Below are 22,778 nucleotides of genomic sequence, written 5' to 3'. Positions count from 1 at the left end.
TTAATTTATCATTGATTAAACAATTCATTGAGGTGAGAATATATATAGTAATATTTGTATTGTATGTATCAATTTCTTAGCAATTATAAACTTAAAAGACAGTTGTGGTGAAATGGAATTTGGGTTTGAGTTGTGGGCCGGGCCGGATCTACCCGTACTCAACGGTGTCAAGCGATGTTTTTTCGTGAAAAATTTATATTGTATATAAATATTAAATTTTAAGTATTGACGTTACTTGACACAAGTTAAAATTTTAGTCTTATGGTTAAGGTATTGTGAAAAATTGCTTTAGGTCGTGTGTTATAGCCATACTTTTATTACAAACATTGACACCCGTTAATGAAAATAATAGATCCACTTTGGTTGTTGATACCGACAATCATTAACGCCTCTGAATGGAAATTCTAAATCCTCTACTGATTATAGATACCGGGTATGGAAAATCTTGATAGAAGATATTTTTTCTTATTGAAAAAAGAAGATGAAGTATGTAGAATAATTTGAATTCACCCATGATTTTAGTCATTTTAAAATAAGATACACAAACTGCTTGAATAATATTTAGCATTGAATTGATTTCAAATAATTTTTTACGCATAAATTTATGATCCATACCGAAAATATTAAATTTAAATAAACTCGATTCAATTGCTAAGGGTTGGTAAGAGTATGTAACTACGATTATTAAAAAATCATGATACAAATAAACTATCATGTCATCTTTATCTGTTCCATATATAGATAACAAAATCTCATTTTTAAGATTTCAAATTCCACATTTTAAAAAACTTTCCTAAAAATATTTTATCTAGTGTGACTTTTCTTTTTATAAATAATGTGTAGAAAAGTTATAAGAAATTAAAGCTTTCTGTAAATATTGTGTGATGTGTTTCACCACTTTACAAAGTCCTTGAAAATTAGTGATATTAATTAAGGAAGAATACCAAATTATTCAAGCATGTTCAAGTTAGAAAATGAATATTAAAAGGCATTTGAAGATTAATTATATGATTAGCAAATCCAACTAGAAGCTAGGAGGAAACTAAACCAACAAATTAAAAAGAGAAAAAAAAATTGAAGAAAAATTAAGCACATCAGACCAACAAATATGAAGAAAAAAATCTCAAAAGAATGTCTAAAAGTAATTAAAAATTTAGATATAAATAGATCCAAATCTAATCTCCTAGAATTAGTCAACTTCAATCCCTCTAAATTCCACAAAAAAAAATAAAAATTAATCAACTAGCATCCTCAATAAAACAAAAATAACATAGTCAAATTTAAACTACTTACCTCCTATCACAAACTCTTTTTCTGGTTCAGACTCTCCAAAAATATTATCTTATTTGTGTCAGATCCTGAAACATGCGATACTACACTTTCAAAGAATCCGAGCAATATAGCCATCATCCATTGTATCATGAATATTTGGCACATGTCTTGATGTTTCACAATATGAACTCAATGAATTCATTTCCTTTTGCTTCTTGTTACAATAAGACATTGAACCATATTCATCATTATAATTTATAGTACTATTCATCACGATTTTTTCTCCATTTAATCTACGTAACGTATCGATTAAAACTGCGTCGCGCTCTTCAATCCATGCTCTCTCATCAGCCCAAAATTTTTGTTGTTTTTCTAACCTAATTTCCTCTTTTTTCCTCCATTCTTCTTCCCTTAAAATCCTCTCTTTTTCCTTATCTTCAATTGTCTTCATCATTTTCTCTAACCAAATATCTTGTTTTTCCATTAATTTCCTCATTTGTATGTCCATAAAATCACTTATCATACCTTTCCAACTCCTTTTCCCTTTTTTCTTACTATTCTTCCTCTTTGAATCATCATTAGACGAATTATCTAAGTCATCAGAATCAGAGGAATCATAGAGATTGTCGTCAGATACCTTGGGACAATGATGAGGTTGTTGATTGTAGTGTACTTGATATTGATGAAATGTGTTTGTATTAATTGTGTTACTTGTTTTACCATAAAGAGCTTCAAGTTGTCTAAAGTATCTATAATGTTTACCATCTTGTCTACCAGCTTTCCCATCTTTAGTCTTCTTGTAGTATTTGTACAAATTCTCAAATTTCTCCCTACACTTTTTCCCACTTCTTTGATATCCATATTCCTCAGACATAATCCTAATTAAAAAAATAAATAGATGAAACTAAATCAGAAGCATAATTATTGAATATTGTAATATACTTAATATCTAGTCAATTTTATTCTATATAACATTATTTGACTAGATACGAGGTTTCAATCAATCAAGTAAGACTTTGTAACACATGAGCAAAACCTATAGAACTTATAAACCAGTCAGTTAGGGATGTTCATGAAAAATCAAAAAAATTGAACCAAAGCATAAAAAGAATCGAATCAAACCGACCATGATTATAAAAGAATGTTATTAATTAAGGTTACGCCCCATGAATATTTTGGTTTGATTTTAGTTTTACGTATTTTTTCTTTTTTTAAGTTTAATGTGATCATAATAGTAAAACGAGATATCTAAAGTTACTCGTTAAGAAAATATAGTATCATATAAATTAAAAGAGAGAGACGAAGAAATTAAGATCGGAGCCCTAAAACCAAATGATGCATCAAGTTCAAGTGATATTGACATAAGCATGATAAAATAGTGTACTTGGCCTTCCAAAAGATGTTCTGCCATTTTTTCTTTAACTAAAATGAAGTAAAAAAAGTGTCCTTTAAATTAATAAGACTACTCATTCTCAAATTATGTGCTGATAAATTATCAGAAAAAAAAAGAAGAAGGTGAAAATAAGTACACCTCATTCTTCAACTTCAGTGTCATTTTCTTACACAAAAATAGTAACCAAATTAATTAATTTACTCAAGAGGTTGCTTGCCTATCTAGAAATTAAAAATAAAGGAGGAATAATAGGTAAATTAAACTAGTATATAGTTAAATTTTAGCGCTCAAACTATCAAAAAAATCTGCTATTTTCCATCGGAAATAGCGAACAGTAATTAGTTGAATATCTTTATCGAAAAATTATGCAATAAATATAAAGAATTATTTACTTTTCTATATATATGTAATTACAATATATTGTAAGTATTTTTGATAAAATTTCTGACTCCAATTCTATTAGTTTCGACAAGCAATTTCTCATAGACTTCAAAGGAAAATTCCATAAGAAATACTACAAAGTGTTTTAGTAGTATTAGTAATAATCATTAGAAATAATATAATTAAGTAATTCAAAATACACAGTCAAATATGCAGATTTTCCAAGAATGTTCAGAATAGTGAAGAGTAATTAGTTGAAAATCGAAAGATTATGCCGTAAATACAGAAGATTATGCTACATATATGGTACAAAATTTACTTTTTGTACATGTATATTTACTAATACGGTATATTTTAAGACACATCCTTAGTAAAATTCGTGACTTCACCTCTGTTTAGTTTCTACAAGCAATTTCTAACCGATCTCAGAAAGAAAATGAATTATGTTTTAGTAATAGCAATCGCGAGACATAATATAATTAAGTAATTAAAAAGTAGTCTGTCACGCAATTTGTTTTCATACAAATTAGAATTAGGTTAAAAGAATTTGTTACCTAGAGACTTCATCCCAAAGAGGACCTTTTTGAATAGCTTCTTTGAACTTAGAATCAAGTTGTGATCTAACTTCAAGTAGTTTAAGTGTCTCTTGCCTTGGCCACCTCCCATTTCCACCCTCCGTCTCCATCGCGCTTAACGCGCACCCACGACTAACAGTACTACCTGCCACCACGGTGCTAGATTCGGGATGAAACCCGTGATGATAATGATAATGATGATGACGAGGAAAATAGTCTTCGTGTTGAGGCACATGAGTAGTAGTTGTAGTAGTAGTAGTAGAAGTCATTAACATATCGAAATGTTGGTTACTACATAATAAATCTGGTGTCAGATTTGGTGAAACTGAAGAAAATAAAGGCCTTCCATTTAGGTACTGCGTTAGATCCATCATACCATACTGATTGTCATCATCCATTTTCTTCCTCCGAAATCGAAAAAAGCTGCAGCGCAGTTGTTTGGGAGGTATGAAGAATTTAAAATTAGTGGCTTAAAATCAAATATTAACGTGACAGAAAGTAAGAGAAATGAGATGATAATAGAAGCGGCTGACCCGGATCGTGTCGAATTTAATTTTTTTTAAAAAGTATAAATTTGAGAGTATATAAAAAGGGGAGCTATAAAGGAATGAATATATATGGACCCATTTTTCACTGTTCACAGGCAGCTGCAATGTAAAAGCTTATTCACTTTTTTTTTCTTTTTCTTTCTGTTGCTTCTGGATGTACATGCAGAGGTGGAGCTAGTAAGGTTTTCGGGGTTCATTTTAATACATTTTAACGGATAATTATTGAAAATGTTTTTAAATTTAAAGTAAATTATTAGTTTCGTCTCTGAATTATTGATAGTCTATTTATAAATCACTATCTACTTGGATAACTAATTAACTTAAAGGAAATTTAAAAATAATTAATTACTCTCTATAGCTATAGTTTGATAATTATAATTTGTAGCTACATGTTATTTGGAGGAGAGAGAGGCGAGGGAGACTGGGAGAGAGAGGAGAGAGAGGGGGGAAAAGAGTGGGAGAAAGGTGAATTGTATATGTATATTGGTTAGATAATTGTATATTATACTTATGTAATTGTATATATGGCAAGAGAAATTGGGAGAGGGAGGAGAATGGGAGAGAGAGGAGAGAGGCGAGTGAGATCGAGAGAGGCGATCAAGAGAGCGCAGAGAGTGGGAGAGAGATAACTTGTATATATATATATAATTGTATATTATACATATACATTTGTATAAATGACAAGCGAGATTGGGAACGGGAGGAGAGAGGCGAGCAAGAGAGGTCAGAGAGTGGGAGAGAGGTGAATTGTATATGTATATTGGCCAAAAAATTGAATATTATACATATTTATTTGTATATCCTGGCGAATTATACATATACAAACATGACTAAGTATATAAACTCGAAGTCAGCCCACGTAATTAATGTATAATGTTAATCGCGAGTGATAATTATAGCAAACTATAACTATGATGAATAAGTTTGTTTATCCGTGTAATTTTCTCTTAACTTAAATACATTTATGATCTGTCACATGACATATATGACAAGTGGTTTCAAACTCTTGTAAAAGCATATAACTTTTAATGAAAAATCGAGAGAAGTTTGAAAGCATTTCTAAATTTGACAAGAACCTAGAGATATATTTCACTCAAATAGCAAGATTCGAAGTATGTTTAAGTTCAGTTAGTCAAGTAAAAAGTGTTTTTAAGATTGTCAATAGTTCAGAAATGAAGCTAATAATTCGCACTAAATTTAGAAATATTTTCGATACTTCTCTCGAATTTATATTTTGTTAAAATTGTTTTTTATGTATAGATACCTTGAACCTATTTAATAAAAATCTTAATTCTACGCTTACATAATATTAGTGCACAACTCATAAAAAAATTCAGCATTAATGTGTTCAATTCCAATTTTTTGTTTTTACTATTCTTGATTTAAAAAATCCAGGAAAACTTAGGGTTTTTGGAGCTAGGTATAAATGAAAGTGATGGTAGAAGCAGAGTACTTTATATTTTATATAGTTACGTTACACCTTATTGGAGTAGTGTCCTTGTATATAATTAATCACACGAAATATAAAGTACAATTTGTTGAAAAAAAATTACTTTCTGTCACAATTTATGTGATATTTTTATTTTTGAAGAATCAAACGGTTTAAGGTTGATTGTAAATTTACGCTTAGAATTTTCATTTTTTAAAATAAAATTTATATATTTTTAAACTATGTAAAAAGTACTATAAATCAAAATAATTGATAATTCAAAAATGTTTAATTAAAAGATAAATGAAAAATTTATCATCAAAGATAGATTTATTTAAATCTCGAAATTCGAAAAGTGTCACATTTAGACATATAATATTATCTAACTACTTATTGCGCTTCTAATTGATTTTTCTCAATATCAAAGTTCGAAATTTGAGACATTTAATTAAGAATAAAACAGTCTCACTAGCGCAACACAACTAGATTATGGTGAATTAGTCACATTCTTTTTGTTCTCTTTAACAACAATATTAATTTTCTACTTGGGTTTCAACTTTCAAAAAAGTTGTCTTATTAAATTTCCTTTAAAATGTATATTGAGTAATACCTCTACCATTGTTTTTGCTTTAATTTGTATTTGCAACATATATACATGTTGTGCAGACGTAAGACACAATAAGATCTAAAATAACCTATACAAAATATTCTTATCGTTAACTTTATACGTAGCTTAAAAATAATACTCTTATCTATCGTTAGTAATTCAAAAATGCATTCCAAACTATTGTTTGCTCCGACCCAAAAAAAAAAGATAAAATTTACCCTTATACTATTTGAAATAAGAAACTTTTGTTCGCGATTATTTAGTTAATATCATCATCAAAACATTTAAAACCAGTGAAATTGTGTCTCTGGTCATTTTTAACATATCATAAATTATCCTGAAAAAAAGTTATATTTGTTTTGTGATCATTCTTAAAGTCATCAAGCCCGATGATGTCAAGAAAAGGCTCTTGAAATTTGAAGTGACGTTTAAATGTGTATTCATATGAATTTAATATTTTCAATGTTTGAATATAAAATTATATTCATAAAATTTTATAAAAGTTAAAGATACGAAATATAATAAATTTAGTATTAACTTTTTAAAAATTATATTTACAAAATTTAAATTCTAAATATGCTTCGAGCGGAGCTATTTCCATTCTTTGAAAGTAAATCTCTCCAAAAGAAGAATCCAAACCGCCCAAAATCAAAAGTACCCACCCACCTATGTTTAGTGCACAAAGCTACCTTTGTCTCCCTTTCATCAGACACCTGAATGAAAACAAAAACAAAATTAAATTTCTCAATATAAATATGTTAATAGGAACTCCGATACATTAATTTATTAGTGTTGTTTCGATATAGGGAAAAGAAAAAGGATAGGTTATTTCAAGCTATAAAATCTGATAAATTTTGAGACGAAATGCTTCATATAGGTATAGGAATGTTTCACATTAAACGAATTAAATAAGACTTCAAAATATATGTGACTAATACTATAAGTAAACAAATAACATTTTTTGTAGATAGTTATTTTTTTATCAATACATAACACATAATCGTAATTTCAACCCTCGCTAAAACAATTATTCTGATCTTCATTCATATTCATAAATAAAATAAACAAACATCATCTAAGCTCGAAGCTATTTCTTAAAATATCAATTTTTGAATAAGTTTGTTTATATCAAATACAAAATTTTGGTCTAAACTACTTCCCCCTTGGTCCCCCTTTTTTTTTTTTAGGAAAAAAAGAAAGACTTCTTAAAACTTATAATCTAAAATAAACCTTGAATATTTGTTTGATAGCAAATCATTTCATTGATAGTAATAGAGATATTTTCAAATTAAATTATTTTTAATTATAGCAAAATAAAATTCTTTCTGAAAACTCTAACTCCGTTCCCGATGAAAAGCTTCACATCTCTGATGACTTCTTGTTATTACATCCATGCATTGACATTGTGATAAACATGTGGACAATGTACTTGGCTTTAACTTGCAGAAGACAGAGCTAGCTAGCACAAGTAATCAGTAGTTACTTTTGAGTACTGGTCCATATTTACTATTAGTACGATAATAACATATTTTGTGAAATTTCGAAAATAAGATATGAAAAAAATTAAATAATATACATAGAAAGACTATTCTCAATAAACTGAATTTCACATCACTTTTTCTCCATAGTTATAATTATTAAAGTTTGAAACGAAATTTAAAATATTATAGTACAAAGATGGTGTTATTGAAAATAATAACAAAGTTGCATAATTGAGGGCCTACTATATATGTGACATAAAATGTTATTATTATGATTATATATATGAGATCAAAAAGGGGTAAGAATTTTGAAAGCTTTGGGAGGGGACTAGGTGCTTGTTTTTGCATAATAGGAAAGTATACCCTACTTACTTAGCTGGCTTTATCTTCGTATTTTTCGTTTTAATTTATGTGATAATATTTGACAGAATAATAATTTTTTTTAAAAAAAGAATATTTTAAAATTTTAGCATTTAAAACAATCCAATCTTACATTGTAAATGTCTAGCTTCGAAAAAGTAGGAATTAAGGGTAAAATTAAAAAACTTTATTGATATAAAATAAATATAAGTGATTTTAATGGATAATCTGTCATATTTGGATAACCATATAAGTTATTATTAACTCCAAAGAATCGAGTTGATGGGTCTTTAGTACATATGTATTAGTGAAGTTGTTGGAATTCCTATGCTTTAAATAAGATATCTCGAAGTAAATGAAAGAAAGATCGATAGAATTTGAATTACTAGCTTTTGTTGACTCACTTAGCGTGAGGTAAAATTATTCGACAACAAAATTACATATACAACAATATTAATATAAGACATCTTGCAAACCATAAATTTTATAAATTTATATTTTTTAAAGCTCCATACTAATTCAACAAAATCATATAACATAAATTGAACTAAAATGAATATTAAGAAAAATTAACATTTTGTTTAATTTTTTATTTACTGTCCAATGTTCATTTAAAGCCTCAATAAATTTAAATTCTATTGAATTTTTTTTTGATACTATAAATAAGACGCTTCTTAACGAATACGATTATATATCAGAGTTATTTCAAAATGTGCTATATAGGCCTAAATACTTTTGACATATGTATATTAATACATGTTTTGTGGGTCCAAATTAATGTGAGATTAAGAATTTCTAAATATTGAGGACCCACAAAATCAAGACTCCACCAAATTAAAGATGCTACTAATTAATCAAACAATAAGTATGTTTATTGAAAAAGTTTAAAGCTAATAAACAAACCTTAGTTATTATGGATTGATAGGATTATTCAGATTCATCCAGAAATATTTGGTAGGACCCTCTTGTACAAATTCTATGATGGATTATGATTTAATCAAGACCCTATCAATTCATAGTAAAATTTAATTTTCTAATTATTCTTTCAATGGAAGCTGAATAATTACCAATATTAAAAGTGAGTGAGTCACAACTCACAACTATTAATAACTAGTGAAATGCGAATGTCACATGAAACTTAAATTATTATGCTAAATGATCAAAAAATTTAACCAGAAATTTTAAAAAATTATAATATTTTTTATATTAAAATAAACTGATCATTTTTTATATTTAGTTAAAAGGATAAAAATATTCAAAAAGGTAAAATAACATAGGTATAATGCCATTCGGATCAAATTCTGGTCAAAAGATTTTTTCTTTTTATATATGATCAAGATACTACGAAGGATATTGTGAAATTAGAGCCTGAATTAGAATTTTGAATTTGTAGTTTTTGAATATTGCATTAAAAATGTTGAATTTTGTCAAAATTGTAATTCGAAAGTTATGTGATATATCCACTGTAATAAAAATAACTTCAAGCAGTAATAATTGTAACATTAACTAACAAAGAGTGTTAAAGTCTTTATCAATATTAGTTACTTGTTGTTAGATAATGTCGATAAAGGTTATAAAATTACAGCTAAAAATATATATTTAACACAATTAAGTTATTATCATTAAAAATCATTTTTAATGATAATGATACTTAAATTAAAATTATAAGATTTTAAAAATTCTCTATATATATATTTTTTATTTTGGAATGTTAAAAGAAAAAAATGGGGAAAAGAAGATTTGATTGGTGGCCAAAAATAAAGCAGCCGCAACAAAAAGTGGTTGATACCTACCTTTTAATTTGGTGAAGTGTAATAATTCATTGTATTTTAAAATTTGTCTTATCATTTGATATGGAAATCATAAATTGTCACCCCAAAGAGGAGAAAAAAAGTGATACTTAATCATGATACTTAAGAACTAATATTACAAGATTATTCCTCGTTTATCGTCTCAAAAATATTTAACCGTAATTAGAAATAATTTATTTTTAATTTTTTTAATCTTTGACGAAATGATTTCGACCACACAAATATCCAAGAATTGTTTCATTTTACAAATTATTCTTAAATATCGCGGAAGTCAAATGATATCACAAAATGAGACGGGAGAGAGTACTATTTTCCACTGAAAAATGTTCGATGGATATTTTCATAATTCACACATGTTAATGACACATCATATATAAAAGGAAAAATGACAGAAATCTTACCTTTAAGTTCTCCTGTTGCCATTATCCCCTTTTAATTTTACAAATCCCCAAAATCCCTCATTTTCAAGCATCAAATTAATGTATCAGCGAAACAAATAAATGTATCTCGCGCATCAGATTAGTGTGTCATGTATAAAATGTGTACCAGATTAGTGTATCATATATAAAATGTAATGTATCTTACTTAACGATTAATGTATCTCGCGCATCAGATTAATGTATCAACACTTATATCATTGTATTAGTTTGAAGAATTTTTGTAATTATTAACTTATAAGGGACAAATGATAATAATAACTTAAATGTATGTGATTTCTGTCCTCTGCCCTATACAAAAATGTGCAAAATAGACTTTTGAAGGGCTGATATATTTGGCCCAACTAAAGTTAGTATATGGGCCTCTTCTCAGGCCCATTTAGATGGGCCTTAATAGTCGGTACAATTGGACACAAACATTGCATTGTAACTTGAGGCCCATTAACATTTTGAATTGGGCTAAATTGACGATGAAATTGCGCTCCCAATAGTTTCTAATTTTAAAAAATAGCTAGTGCTATGGAGTTTCAAGTTTTACGGGTGAAACTTTATGGAATATCTTCTCTTGACATCGACTATTTTTCAATTGCAAAGACTGAAAATGACTACTCATAAAATTTACCCACTTCAACCTGTCTTCGTAAATACGTTTATCTATTAGTGACAGTAAAATATTTAATTTATAAATCAAATCAAATTAATTTTGAAAAAAAAAAGTTTGATTTATAAGTCAAATCAAATATGAAAATATGAAATATATTAGTTTTTCAACTTCTCTAAATAATTTTTCAAACTTCTCTACACATATCTAGCAAATATGAAATATATATTAAAAAAAAAGAATAATAATATTAGGTATATATATATATATATATACCACTAACATATATTTTAGTAGTTGAAGTAATGGTGTAAAGTAAGATTAAGATGTTAGCGTCATGTGAATTATAGTAACCAAATTGGTGAAAAATAGTGCGGTAAGCTCTCATTGGTTGTTCATTCTGTCCACATAATATTTTTTTAGTTTTAATTTATTTGATCCAAAAAGAATGTATTTTTTGAACTAACTCATTAATTACACAATATTTTTAACACCACAAGATCATCAAGATTATTTTGATGCAAATCATAAGAATAAAAATTATTCTTATTTTTCTTCAAAATCATTACCAAATTTTTCATAGAATGGATACAACATTACGAAAAATTGAATATAATATATAAATTTGATAGGCTTAACTTTTAGGTTTTATCACATGAATTTGTTAAACATTTAAAAAATTATAGGTCCATCAATTCTTATATACGTGAAGGTGTTGCTGAATTTTAGAATGTTTAAGAAAAGATATATATAATATTTAAATATTCATCCTCACTTAGAGAAATGGATCCAATCATCATTGCAATATATAATAATTCGAGTCTGGATTTTTACGCAACTATATTCAAATAATTATAATACTCCATTTGTTTTCAATTATTTGTCTACTTATCCTTTTTTAATTGTTCCTAATTATTTGTTAGTTGTTCCTAATTACTTATTCATTTTGACATATCAAGAAAAATAACTTTTTTACCTATTATATCCGCAATCAATTAATTTAAAAAAAGTAGAACTTGTTGAAAATATTAGGTTCTTGAATAATTTTTTTAACCTATAAACGTCAGTCATTGTTTTTAAAGTAGGTGTGTTAATTCAAAAGTGGACAAGTAATTAAGAAAAGAGAGAGTACTATTCAACATGATTTTGGAGTAGGGGTGTACATTCGATTTTTCGGTTCTATTTTATACTATTCGATTTGAGTTTTTGATTTTTGATTTTGGAGAAGTATATTTCGTTTGGTTTGATTTTTCTCTTTTTGGTTTGGATTTTTTCGGTTTGGTTAGTCGGTTATGTCAATAATTAGAAACATAACAAAATTATTTGCAATTTAAAAATTATATATATATATATATATTAAATTTCTTAAATATACTTTTAAATATAAATCACAAGTAAACCGTAAAACACAATACTTAAAAGTATATCAATTATAGATGTCCAAACATTATATATATAATTCATTTTTTTTTTCTAAATCCAAACCAAACAAAATAAATTATAAATCAAAACCAAACAAAGAATCCAAAAACCCAATTCAAATTAAAATTCCATTTAATTTGATTTGATTTTTTGGTTTAATCTAAATAGTGCATATTCCTAATTTTGAGAAAAGAATATGAATTCACGTGAACTTTAAAAACCCCTCCTACCTACGTCCTTGCTAAATCAAATAGACTAAATAAATTAAAACGAAAAGCGTAATATCAATTGATGTGAAGTTTTTACATTGCAACTAACCGGGAAACGCCGCAGACGGCAGGCGGCAACGCGCTGAAATTATATATTTATTTTACACGGCATTCAAAATTCAACCCTCCTATCTCTTACTTATGAATTAAAATTTCTAAAATTTATTTTTTAGTACTATGATTTTTATTTATTTCTTTCATTTAATCAAGCCCCTTTCTAAACCTTATTATACTTTTTCTTACTTTTTTTTGGGCGTATGTTATAGAGGAAGGAAGTTTTATGAATAAGTGGATTTTTTATTTACTTTTTTATATTAGTTGTATACAAGGAATTTTTTTTAAGGAATAATTCTTTTTTTATATATAATTTAGATAAATTTAACGTAGTGAGAGATGGGGAATTTTCATTAATAGTCATTATAATAAATTTAATCATGCTTCATAGCTATAGTTTGCATATTTTACAGGTTGTACTTATAGTTTAAGCTGTCTTGTTCGTATAGTTCACGAATTTGTATAATTAGCCTATTTTTGTATAATTTATGGATGTGTTTGTATATTGAGTTATTTTTGTATAAATTCGAAATGACAAATTTATAAAAATATCTGAACGTAAAACAATTATACAAATTATATTATATAGAAGTTGTACAAATTATATTTTTGCAAATTTAGAATTATACAAACACGAAATTTCAGCCTATATTATTATCATTGAATATTGATCGCAAGTAGTAATTAGCTAAATTATAACTATGATATTTTAATTAAATGAGATAAAAATTTGTTAAAAGTTGGGAGAACATAATACGAAGGATATAAATGCGCTAATTTTGAAGAAAGAGTTATATTATTATTTACATTATTTGGATATAAGAGTTATATTGTATGTTAATAAAAATATAAATTAATAGTGGAATTGGTAAAGATAACTTACTGGTGAAAATTTGAAAATGACATTATTGATAGTTCCAGCTGTAGACTTTAAAAAGATCCTTGATAATATAAAATATTACTCCAAAGGATATTTTTGGAAGTTTTACTATTGGAGTAAACAGTTCAGTCTTAATTACATCATTACATCTAAAAGTACCAAAAACAATTTTATAATTAGCTAATCTTATTCATGAGGGATTTGCCCTTCCAATTTTGTTTTATATTTTGTAATTGTGGTATTCTAATTAAGTTGTGTGTATGTATAGTAAAGTTAGAATATACGGAAAAAATTATTTAGTGTATTCTCTCTATTGTAATTTGATTATAGAAGTGGTTAATTAAATTTATGAACACTAATCCTTACCCTAAGATGCTGATTAATTGTCGAAATTCTTATTTCAACAAAATATGTTTAATTTTTTCTTTTAATAGTTTGTTCGTCTTAAAATATTTATGTGTTTTTTGTTTATATGTACTTTTAAGAAGTGGGCTTTGTTTGTCAATTTACCTATATTTTAAAATAGAGTTCTCCTTCTTTTGAATAATATTGGAATCTTGAAGTATTAGTAAAGTTATCGCAATGATCGATATGTCATAAGTTTGAATTGTGAAAGCAAATATTGATGCTTGTATAATTCTAGACTCGAGTTTCATTCTCTTAACACGAAATCAATTTTACAGTAAGTCGTTAAAATTAAATAGTTACAGTTACTTACTAATAAAAATGTACTCTCTCGACTCTAGAACCCAAAAGATAGTCTTGATATGATTTCAAACTAATATATGTTTGGTATGGATTTGAAAAAATAATCCTTTATCTTCCAAATATTAACTATTTAAGACAAATCTTTTTAGTATGAAGGGAGTAAGATTTGATTTTTCATTTTTTAAAAACATAAGAAAAAGACTAAGTAAACACTTTAAGGATCATTTAATATGAAAAATGAGACAGATAAAGTTCTCATAAATTAAAATGTCCCAATATAAGACTAGCTATATGAGTAAAAATTAACTTATAATCTCAAAGTACTACAAATAAAGACCGAACTCATCAACAAATTCTTAAATTTGTTGGATTTTTCCTTTCAGATAATTCAACTACGTTATTTTCCTATTGAATCATTGAACCATCTATAATTTGTTTCTTTTAAAACTGTTGGCTGATTTTTATCGACTTTTCTATTATAAATGTCTTTAATAGTGTTCGTATTGTAATGATTTTGATTGAAGGAATGAAGACAAATAGTGTGTCAGTCTCATTTCTTTTCTAATTTGTTCAAATGACTTCAAGTAAAACATAATTATTCTCGAACAGTTTCACTATCAGTTGGACTAATGAGTTCTGGAACAACATATGCATCCTCTATCAATACTCCTCAAAAATTTGGTTCTACATCAGCCAACAGCATTTAAAAGGAACAAATTATAGATGATTTAATGATTCAATAGAAAAATAGCATACTTGAGGTATCTGAGGGGAAAAACCCAACAAGTTTAGAGATCTGTTTTTTATTTTATTTTAAAATTATTATTCATTATCTGTCATACCGATTAGACGGAGTAGTAACAAATAAAGTAATTTGTGCAAACACTTGTAAAATAATCAAGTAAGACACCTAATTTTGAATACATGAATGCAATGATTCTAACATCATATTGCCAACGTAACGTCGTATCAACGTCTCACATTATATTCTATCACATTCTTCCACCTTTGCACTATAAAAAAAAATTACTGTTACATCTAAAATCTTGTAAATATTTCACTATTCTAATTAACACTTTTCTATATATGCGCGGTTTTTATATTTCCTTTCAACCCATTTTATCTATCCAGCAAAATATTTCTGGCTTTCACCCAAAAAAAATTTCTTAGCAGTTCATTCCCAACTGGTTACCACTTCTATCCAATTTCATTAATTTTGGCTGCTCAAGGCCTTATTCTTCCTCTTCCATAAATGGCTTCCCTAATCCAATCGAATCTTACACTCATTTCGAAATATTATAATTATTCATTCATACAATATATTATAATTCCGAAATGTCTGGAGCAAATAACGGATCAGGATCAGGATCAGGATCAGAATCAGGACGGCACCCGGTATACAAAGGGATAAGAAGAAGGAAAAGTAGCGGAAAATGGGTGTCAGAAATTCGGGAGCCGCGTTCCCCTAACCGGATTTGGCTCGGTACATTCCCGACCCCGGAAATGGCTGCCATCGCTTATGACGTGGCAGCACTTGCACTTAAGGGTCGGGATACCGAGCTGAATTTTCCAAACTCCGCCCCCTCTTTACCTGTCCCCGCTACCAACTCGCCCCGGGATATCCAGACTGCTGCGGCCTGTGCGGCCGCAGCAATTGGAGCAGCCGGGGACGCGTTAATAGGAGGGCGGAGTAACAATAGTAATAGTAATAGTAATAGTAGAACCGTTTCGAGAGACGTGGAGGATAATTATTTGATACCTAATAATAATGAGTACAATTTTATGGATGAAGATTTGATATTTGATATGCCAAATGTTATTATGAATATGGCCGAAGGGATGCTACTTAGTCCACCACGTCTCAACCACCTTCCTCCAGATGATGATTATATTGGTGGTGCTGATCAAAATCTATGGAATTATCCATAGTTTCATCCTACAACAAATAAAATCTTACTTTCAAGTTTTTTTCAATTAATATATATACTAATATATGTCTATCCTACTCTCGTTATTCTGACCTATAGGTCACAGGTTTCGAGATTATTAAAGAAGATATTAATGTTACACTAATACTTGCATCATGTTAGGATGTCTACATTACGTTCCTCGGAGTTCAGCCCTCTTCTGGATCCTTCTAATACGGGGATGGGATGCTATGTGTGCCGGACTATAATGAGTAAAAATAAAATAAGATGGAAATTAGTGACTAAATATTAACATTAGCTTGGAAGGCTACTGCAGATGAAAGGATATGGGGATGGATTTGTGTTTTGCATGTTCTTGAATTCTAGTTTCTGTTAGTAAATAATGGGTTTTTACTGTTGTAAATTAAGCTTTGTCACACTTGTTATATATATATATATATATGCGCGTATTTTTGTTTTCGGTCTGTCTAAAAAAGAATATTACATTTCTTTATTAACAAATAATATCTATAAACTTCTTACCTTATCCTTGATAAAATGTTGAGTTATAGCCATATATTGTTTATGGTTTGTTTTTTGATATTATAGGTTTAAAAAAAAGGTGTTCAGTCAAATTGATATATAAATTGAAACACAGAAAATAAATAGTTTTTAAGAAAGTGTACATAGTCTTATTTTGATTTCATAAGTTACTTTAAAGTTTAAATTTATTATTACTAGAACGCTTTAAAATAAAAGACGGTTATTAAAGTCTTATTGAAAGCTATAGTACATGATATATATATTTTTTCTTTTTAAAAATGGTTTGATACATGAACTAATAAGGTATCAAATCAAAAGAATTAATTAGCAGCAAAGCAAAGATTCTCGATGTTAGGTAGATCAAGATATGATAAAAATTGGAAGAAATTTAGTCAATTAGAATCATTAAAACGTTGACCTAAGAAGTGTTTTGTCAAACAAACCATCTTATCTATTCCACTATATATTATCTTTTTTTATATATTTAAGAAAAAATACACTGGTACTCCCTCAATCTATGCATAAAATTTCATTGACACATTTATACTATATTAAAGTCCTATTACCTTCCTTAACTTATTTTATAAGTAATTTTCTACTCCTTTTCGACCTACACGGCACAAGTTTTAAAAAAAAAATCAACCATCATTAGGCCCACAAGATAGTGTCACGTACGCCGAAAAGGGGTAGAAAATTATTAATAAAATAAGTTCAAGGGTAATAGGACCTTAGTATAATATAAATGTGTCTCTAAAATTCGAACATAAATTAAGAGTTCGTGTGCATTATCCCTTTATTTAATTATACTCTAAGAATATTCTAAAAGGTATTGTATTAGAAAAAAGTGATATAAGGGGCTACAAAAGAGTTGAAAGATGCCTTTTAACATTCCAGGAAGTTGGTTGAATATAACATGTTTATACCGTCAAATGATATGATGCAACAAATATGATTTTTCTAATGAGAGGTTTTAGATCTTTAGATTCGAGTTTTGGATATAAAATTCTTGATAGGAATACTTTTCCTAAATGGGGTTCGACCTAATGAGAATTTGAATTAGTTGGGTTCCTACGTAGATACTGAATAAAAAAGAAACAACTTTAATTAATAGAGTTTAACTCCTACACGTTACGCGTTGTAAGGAACTTATATACTTGTATGTGTTTTCAACAAATTAAAAAAAGGAAATTTATATGAATTTCATTGAGTTAAGAGCTAGTTACATTGTTATTATAATTAAAAAAATTATAATAAAGTCTTTAAAATTATAGATTTTGGATACATTATTGGACTTTCGGATACATTAGCAAACATACGTATACATAGGTAAGGGATGAGAGATGAGAGATGTATTAGGGAGGGAATATGACATCCGGATATATCAGTGGACTTTCGGATACATAGTCAAGGGATGTATTAGAGAGGGGATATATAGGACATCCAGATATATCACTGAACTTCTGGACACATGAGCAGAAATCTAAATACATAGGTGAAGGATGTATTAGAGAGGAAAGAGATGTATCCGGAAGGGGGATAGAATGTATCAGAGAGAATAATAGGACATCCGGATACATTACTGGACTTCCAAATACATGAGCAGACATCTAAATACATGAGTGAAGAATCTATTAGAAAAGGGAGAGATTTATCCAAGAGGGGAATAAAAATTAAAATAAGATCTGTATTTAAGTAATTTTTCCCTTAAAATATGTTAGGATCGAATAAATCTTTGAAGTATTGAATTTGTAATGATCAACTTAAAAAAGAAACTTAAATTCATTATGACACGTTATTATGTAATCGATGCATTATTATATAACTGAATATGAAGATATACAAAATCGAATTTGTTGGCTTACTCTTTGTTCACACATCATGCATATAAAGAATATGGTAAATATTAATCTTTTGAAATCATATTTCATAATTATCTAGCTAATTCTTTTCCTTATGGTAATTTAGTTCCTTGCTTTTACATGTTCTAGTGAAATTTATGGTCTTTATTTTCATAGGTACAAAAATATTGATATATTTAATGTTAAGTTAATCTCCATAGTTGGTCTTTAATTCATGAGTCATTAATTGTTTGTTATTATTTAATCAACTATCGTACAAAAATCTTGATAAATGACAATTTTTCTTAAAGATGTACACTTGATATTGTTACGCTGAGATCTCTATAATTATATTAATTATATAACTATATCAATTATATAATTAAGAACCCAATATTGGCAAAAATATGTATAACATCGTTAACTAAATTACTGAAAATAATTTGAAAAATATATGAGATTGGCATTTGACGTGTCCAATTATTTTTACTGTGTCAAATAGGGTAAACTTTACGGTGCAAAATTATGTTGTTTCCCACCTGGGTGTGTGCGCCTTTTATTGCTGACGTGGATAAATTTATTACTCCACGTGACTTTTTTTTTTTTTAAGGATCAAACAGTTTAAAATATTTTTTTCGGTGAAGATCTATCGAAAACAACCTATCTCATACGGCAAACACACTTTTACTAGTTGTTTTAATAGTAGTATCCAAATTATTTCAATAGTGTACTTAAAATATTTCAACAGTAATATCTAGGAGTGTCAAAAATGAATCCAAGTATAGGTAATTCGCTCAGAATTTTAAGGGTTGAGCTCAAGATAATTTGAATTAGGTTCAATCTCAAGCAAATCAAGCTTAACCAATTTAAGAGTATTCTCAATGGAGCTCAATTCAATCTCCAATCTCAACCCGTTTTAAAACTTTTTATTAAGATATGTTTCGATATTGAAGGTATGAATTATTATCTATTTAACATTTTTTAGGATTTATCTAAAAAAATTCTTGAGCGAAAATTCAAATTGTGATTATAAAAGTCAAATATCAATATGTTAAATTATTGAGATTAATCTAGTCAAACTGGGCGGGTCAAGACTCAACCCGTTTCTTAACCCATTTGAGCCCAAAGAAAACTTGGACGGGTCAAGACCCAACCTAATTTCTATTCAACCCATTGTAATTTTCCCATTTCAACCCAAATCCCCCATTTGACATCCCTAGTAATACCCGATGATACCTAATCCTTAAATAATTGCTTCAATATTACAAATTACTAGTATATAATAATTCCTAGGGAGACCAACAAAGGTTGTGGTGGAGTACTCCTTCATCCTTAACCAATAGATTTCAGGTTCTAGCCTCTTTGGATATGGACTCGCTTTATTAAAAAATATTCTATTTCATGTGAGATTTTTCGATGCGAATCTGAATTTAGTTAGGTGAAAAAGAAATCTCCTAAGGACAGGCATTGTTTTACCTTTTTTTGTGAAAAAAAAATTATTATGGCCCATTAAAGTTTATGATAATGCCTTTCTTGGTAAAAGTTATAATTATGACCAAAGTATATTGTTAACTCAATAGTAGAGTTGTTAATTTACCATAAAAATTTTAACTCCTCAAAATGGAAAGGACTAAAATATACAAGTTAAAAGAGAACACATATATGAGTTGATAATACAGGGAGTTATATTATTTTAATTTAATTAGTGTAGTGTAAATTCCCAACAAGGTGCATTATTGTAGTAGTAAAAAGGAAGAGGGATATATTAATTAATTAATTAATATTAAAGGCAGTCAAGGTATGTGATAATTAGAGATTAAGCAAGAGTATTAAGCTCCACATAAGTATAATAATCACCTTCATTGACTGTCTCTTATCAAAATTAAAATGGGTGTTATATGTAAATGGATCTACTGTTCATCCACAATTATGAAAACAAGATTTACCACTAATAAAACAATTGTCCCCACAAAGGGTAAATGGAAAAGACTCCAACAATATTAGAAACTTATAGATAGCGAAAGAAATAACTGTTGTCTCTTTATTTTTTATCAGAGATTTTGAGTCTGAGTCTTGGATATGAAGAAATTATATTGGAAGTATGACACTCAGAATAAGTTTTATAATGCGTGATTAAAATTTAATTGAAGCTCTAATATAAATACTGAATCCGAATAGAACCCCATTAAAGAGTTGTGAGACGATAGCTATAACTTTTCATCCCTCATTAAAATTTTTGAAGTCGGGTTATAAAGATAATTAAAAAATTTACTAGTAAGAGAAGCATTTTTCTTTTCATTAATCTTTCATTGCGTAAATAAAAATTAATTAAAGTTTCAAAACGAACGATGAACATTGAATAATAACAATAGCTAGGGCTTAGAAATGTCAAATGAGTGAGCTGAGCTAAATTTGAAAATGTTAAACTTGAATAAGTTAATAATAAATGGATTAGCTATTGATCTGGTTAAATGTTATTGGAACTAAATCGGATTGAGTTGTAATGATAACGAGGCATAACCCTACCTATATCTAGTTCTTATAATTTATTTGAGTATCTAATAAAAATTTCCCCTTATATTATTATGACTACAAAATCATATCAAATAAGAAAATATCCTCTAAAAAAAATTCGATAAAATTTCTCATAAACCAATATAAACCACATATTAATTCAGATTCGAAATGAACTGAACTTATCATGTTAAAATAAGCTCATTTAATAAAATAAGTAGATAATTAACCAGTTCAAACATAACTAATTAAACGAGTTACAATTTTATGGACTGATTTTAAAACCACCACAACAACAAACAATATATATAGGAGATAATTAAGGAAAAAAGTGTTACAAGATATAATTACATATCAGAGTTTTAAGGTTCATTTTACTTGGTGAAAATGTACAAAATTTGTGTAAAAAAGACATTTTTTTTCTTCTTTATAAAAACATGCATATGTCTAATAATATAATTAATATATTTTGACTGTATTCAACAGTTGCAGATCTAAGATTAATTAACGAATAAATAATTAATACTATTATTTACCAATTAAATAAAATAAATAATACTATTTTCTTTTTTAATAATTTTTCAAAGTTTTAGATGATACAATTGAGCTCATTTGATTTTTCAATTGGCTGACCTCCTAATACCTAACAAAATCAACAAAATTAATTATGATTAGACTACATATATAAATACCAGGATATATAATTATGATGTGTTGGCTGATAAATATTGTGATTAGTGACATAATTATTACTCCTAAGAAAATTGCCATCATAATTACAGCAAAATTGAAAAAAATGCATTTAGCCTCCAAAGCTACAGCTACTTTTGCACTTTTTTCATCTATTGATTTTCCAATCATTTTCACTAATTTTTGCCGGCTGTTGAGTTACTCTTACTTCCTTCCCGATTCATTTTATTTGTCATATCTAAATTTTATACGTTATTTAAGAAACTATCAATAATCAAATAATAGTAGTTGAAAATTATTTTTTTCACTATATTAGTATCTCTCTCTCCATGTATATTTATTCGAGTAAAGTTAGATGTAAAAAATATTTTAATTCTTTCTTGATTATAACAAAGTATTTTGGATTAACTATTCTCTAATTATTTATTTATTTTAACCTCAATTTATTACTACGGTTGCTTGCGCTATATTAATCCCTTTTCACATTAAAATAAGGATATATGAAAAAGAAAAATATTAATGAGTTCTTTTTTAATTATCTACTCCTTCATTTCATATTATTTAACCTTTACTTATTTAACATACCCTTTAAAAATGCTAATTAGAGATATATACTATTAGATTAATTTTACAAATAATACTTTGAATTCTAAATATAAAAATGGTAATTAGAGATATATACTATTAAATTAACTTTATAAATAATACTATGAATTCTAAATATAACTGTTGTTATTTCATATAATTATTTAATAATAAGGATAGTATAGAAAAAATGATCGAGCTCATTTGATTTTCTAAAATAAACAAATAGAATGTATTTATTTTTATACTAAGATGAAACTAAAAAAAGTAAGATAACAAACATTTAACTCAATTACTCGCAGTAATCATGACAATTAAAAAAAATCGGAGAAGATACTATTCATTTTTTTCTTCTAAAATTACTAACATGTCATATGATGAAGCAAAATATTAAAAAGAGACTCTCTGTATTAGCTTCTTTTTTTTCAAACTCACTAACTATAAATTTTAGATTCGAGTACATACGATTTAAC

The 22,778-nt window shown here is 27.5% G+C and overlaps 2 protein-coding genes across 2 annotated transcripts; one reads left to right on the top strand and one right to left on the bottom strand.

The window, feature by feature from the left end:
• Positions 1-1,109: 1,109 nt before the first annotated feature.
• Positions 1,110-4,166, bottom strand: LOC101245712 (trihelix transcription factor PTL-like). Its single transcript, XM_004249740.5, has 2 exons — positions 3,601-4,166; positions 1,110-2,150 (listed from the first exon to the last, which is right to left on the bottom strand). Exons 1-2 carry the CDS (start codon positions 4,017-4,019, stop codon positions 1,382-1,384), a joined length of 1,188 nt encoding a protein of 395 aa, XP_004249788.2. The 5' UTR covers positions 4,020-4,166; the 3' UTR covers positions 1,110-1,381.
• An 11,164-nt stretch (positions 4,167-15,330) lies between these two features.
• Positions 15,331-16,326, top strand: LOC101245414 (ethylene-responsive transcription factor ERF024). The gene has a single exon (XM_026027865.2). The coding sequence runs from the start codon at positions 15,564-15,566 to the stop codon at positions 16,155-16,157; it is 594 nt and encodes a 197-aa protein (XP_025883650.1). The 5' UTR covers positions 15,331-15,563; the 3' UTR covers positions 16,158-16,326.
• The last annotated feature ends 6,452 nt before the right edge of the window (positions 16,327-22,778 follow it).

Source organism: Solanum lycopersicum, chromosome 10 (assembly GCF_036512215.1).
Source record: "Solanum lycopersicum chromosome 10, SLM_r2.1".
In the NCBI taxonomy this organism is placed as follows: domain Eukaryota; kingdom Viridiplantae; phylum Streptophyta; class Magnoliopsida; order Solanales; family Solanaceae; genus Solanum; species Solanum lycopersicum.
The sequence above is the reverse complement of the archived record's forward strand: the minus strand, read 5'-3'. Positions and strand labels throughout refer to the sequence as shown.

Excerpts from the sequence above, each read along its gene's own strand:
- LOC101245712 (XM_004249740.5), bottom strand. The coding sequence starts at position 4,019 with ATGGATGATGACAATCAGTATGGTATGATGGATCTAACGCAGTACCTA. Across the intron at positions 2,151-3,600 it reads CTTTGGGATGAAGTCTCTAG|GATTATGTCTGAGGAATATG; the intron begins GTAACAAATTCT and ends TTTTTTAATTAG.
- LOC101245414 (XM_026027865.2), top strand. The coding sequence starts at position 15,564 with ATGTCTGGAGCAAATAACGGATCAGGATCAGGATCAGGATCAGAATCA.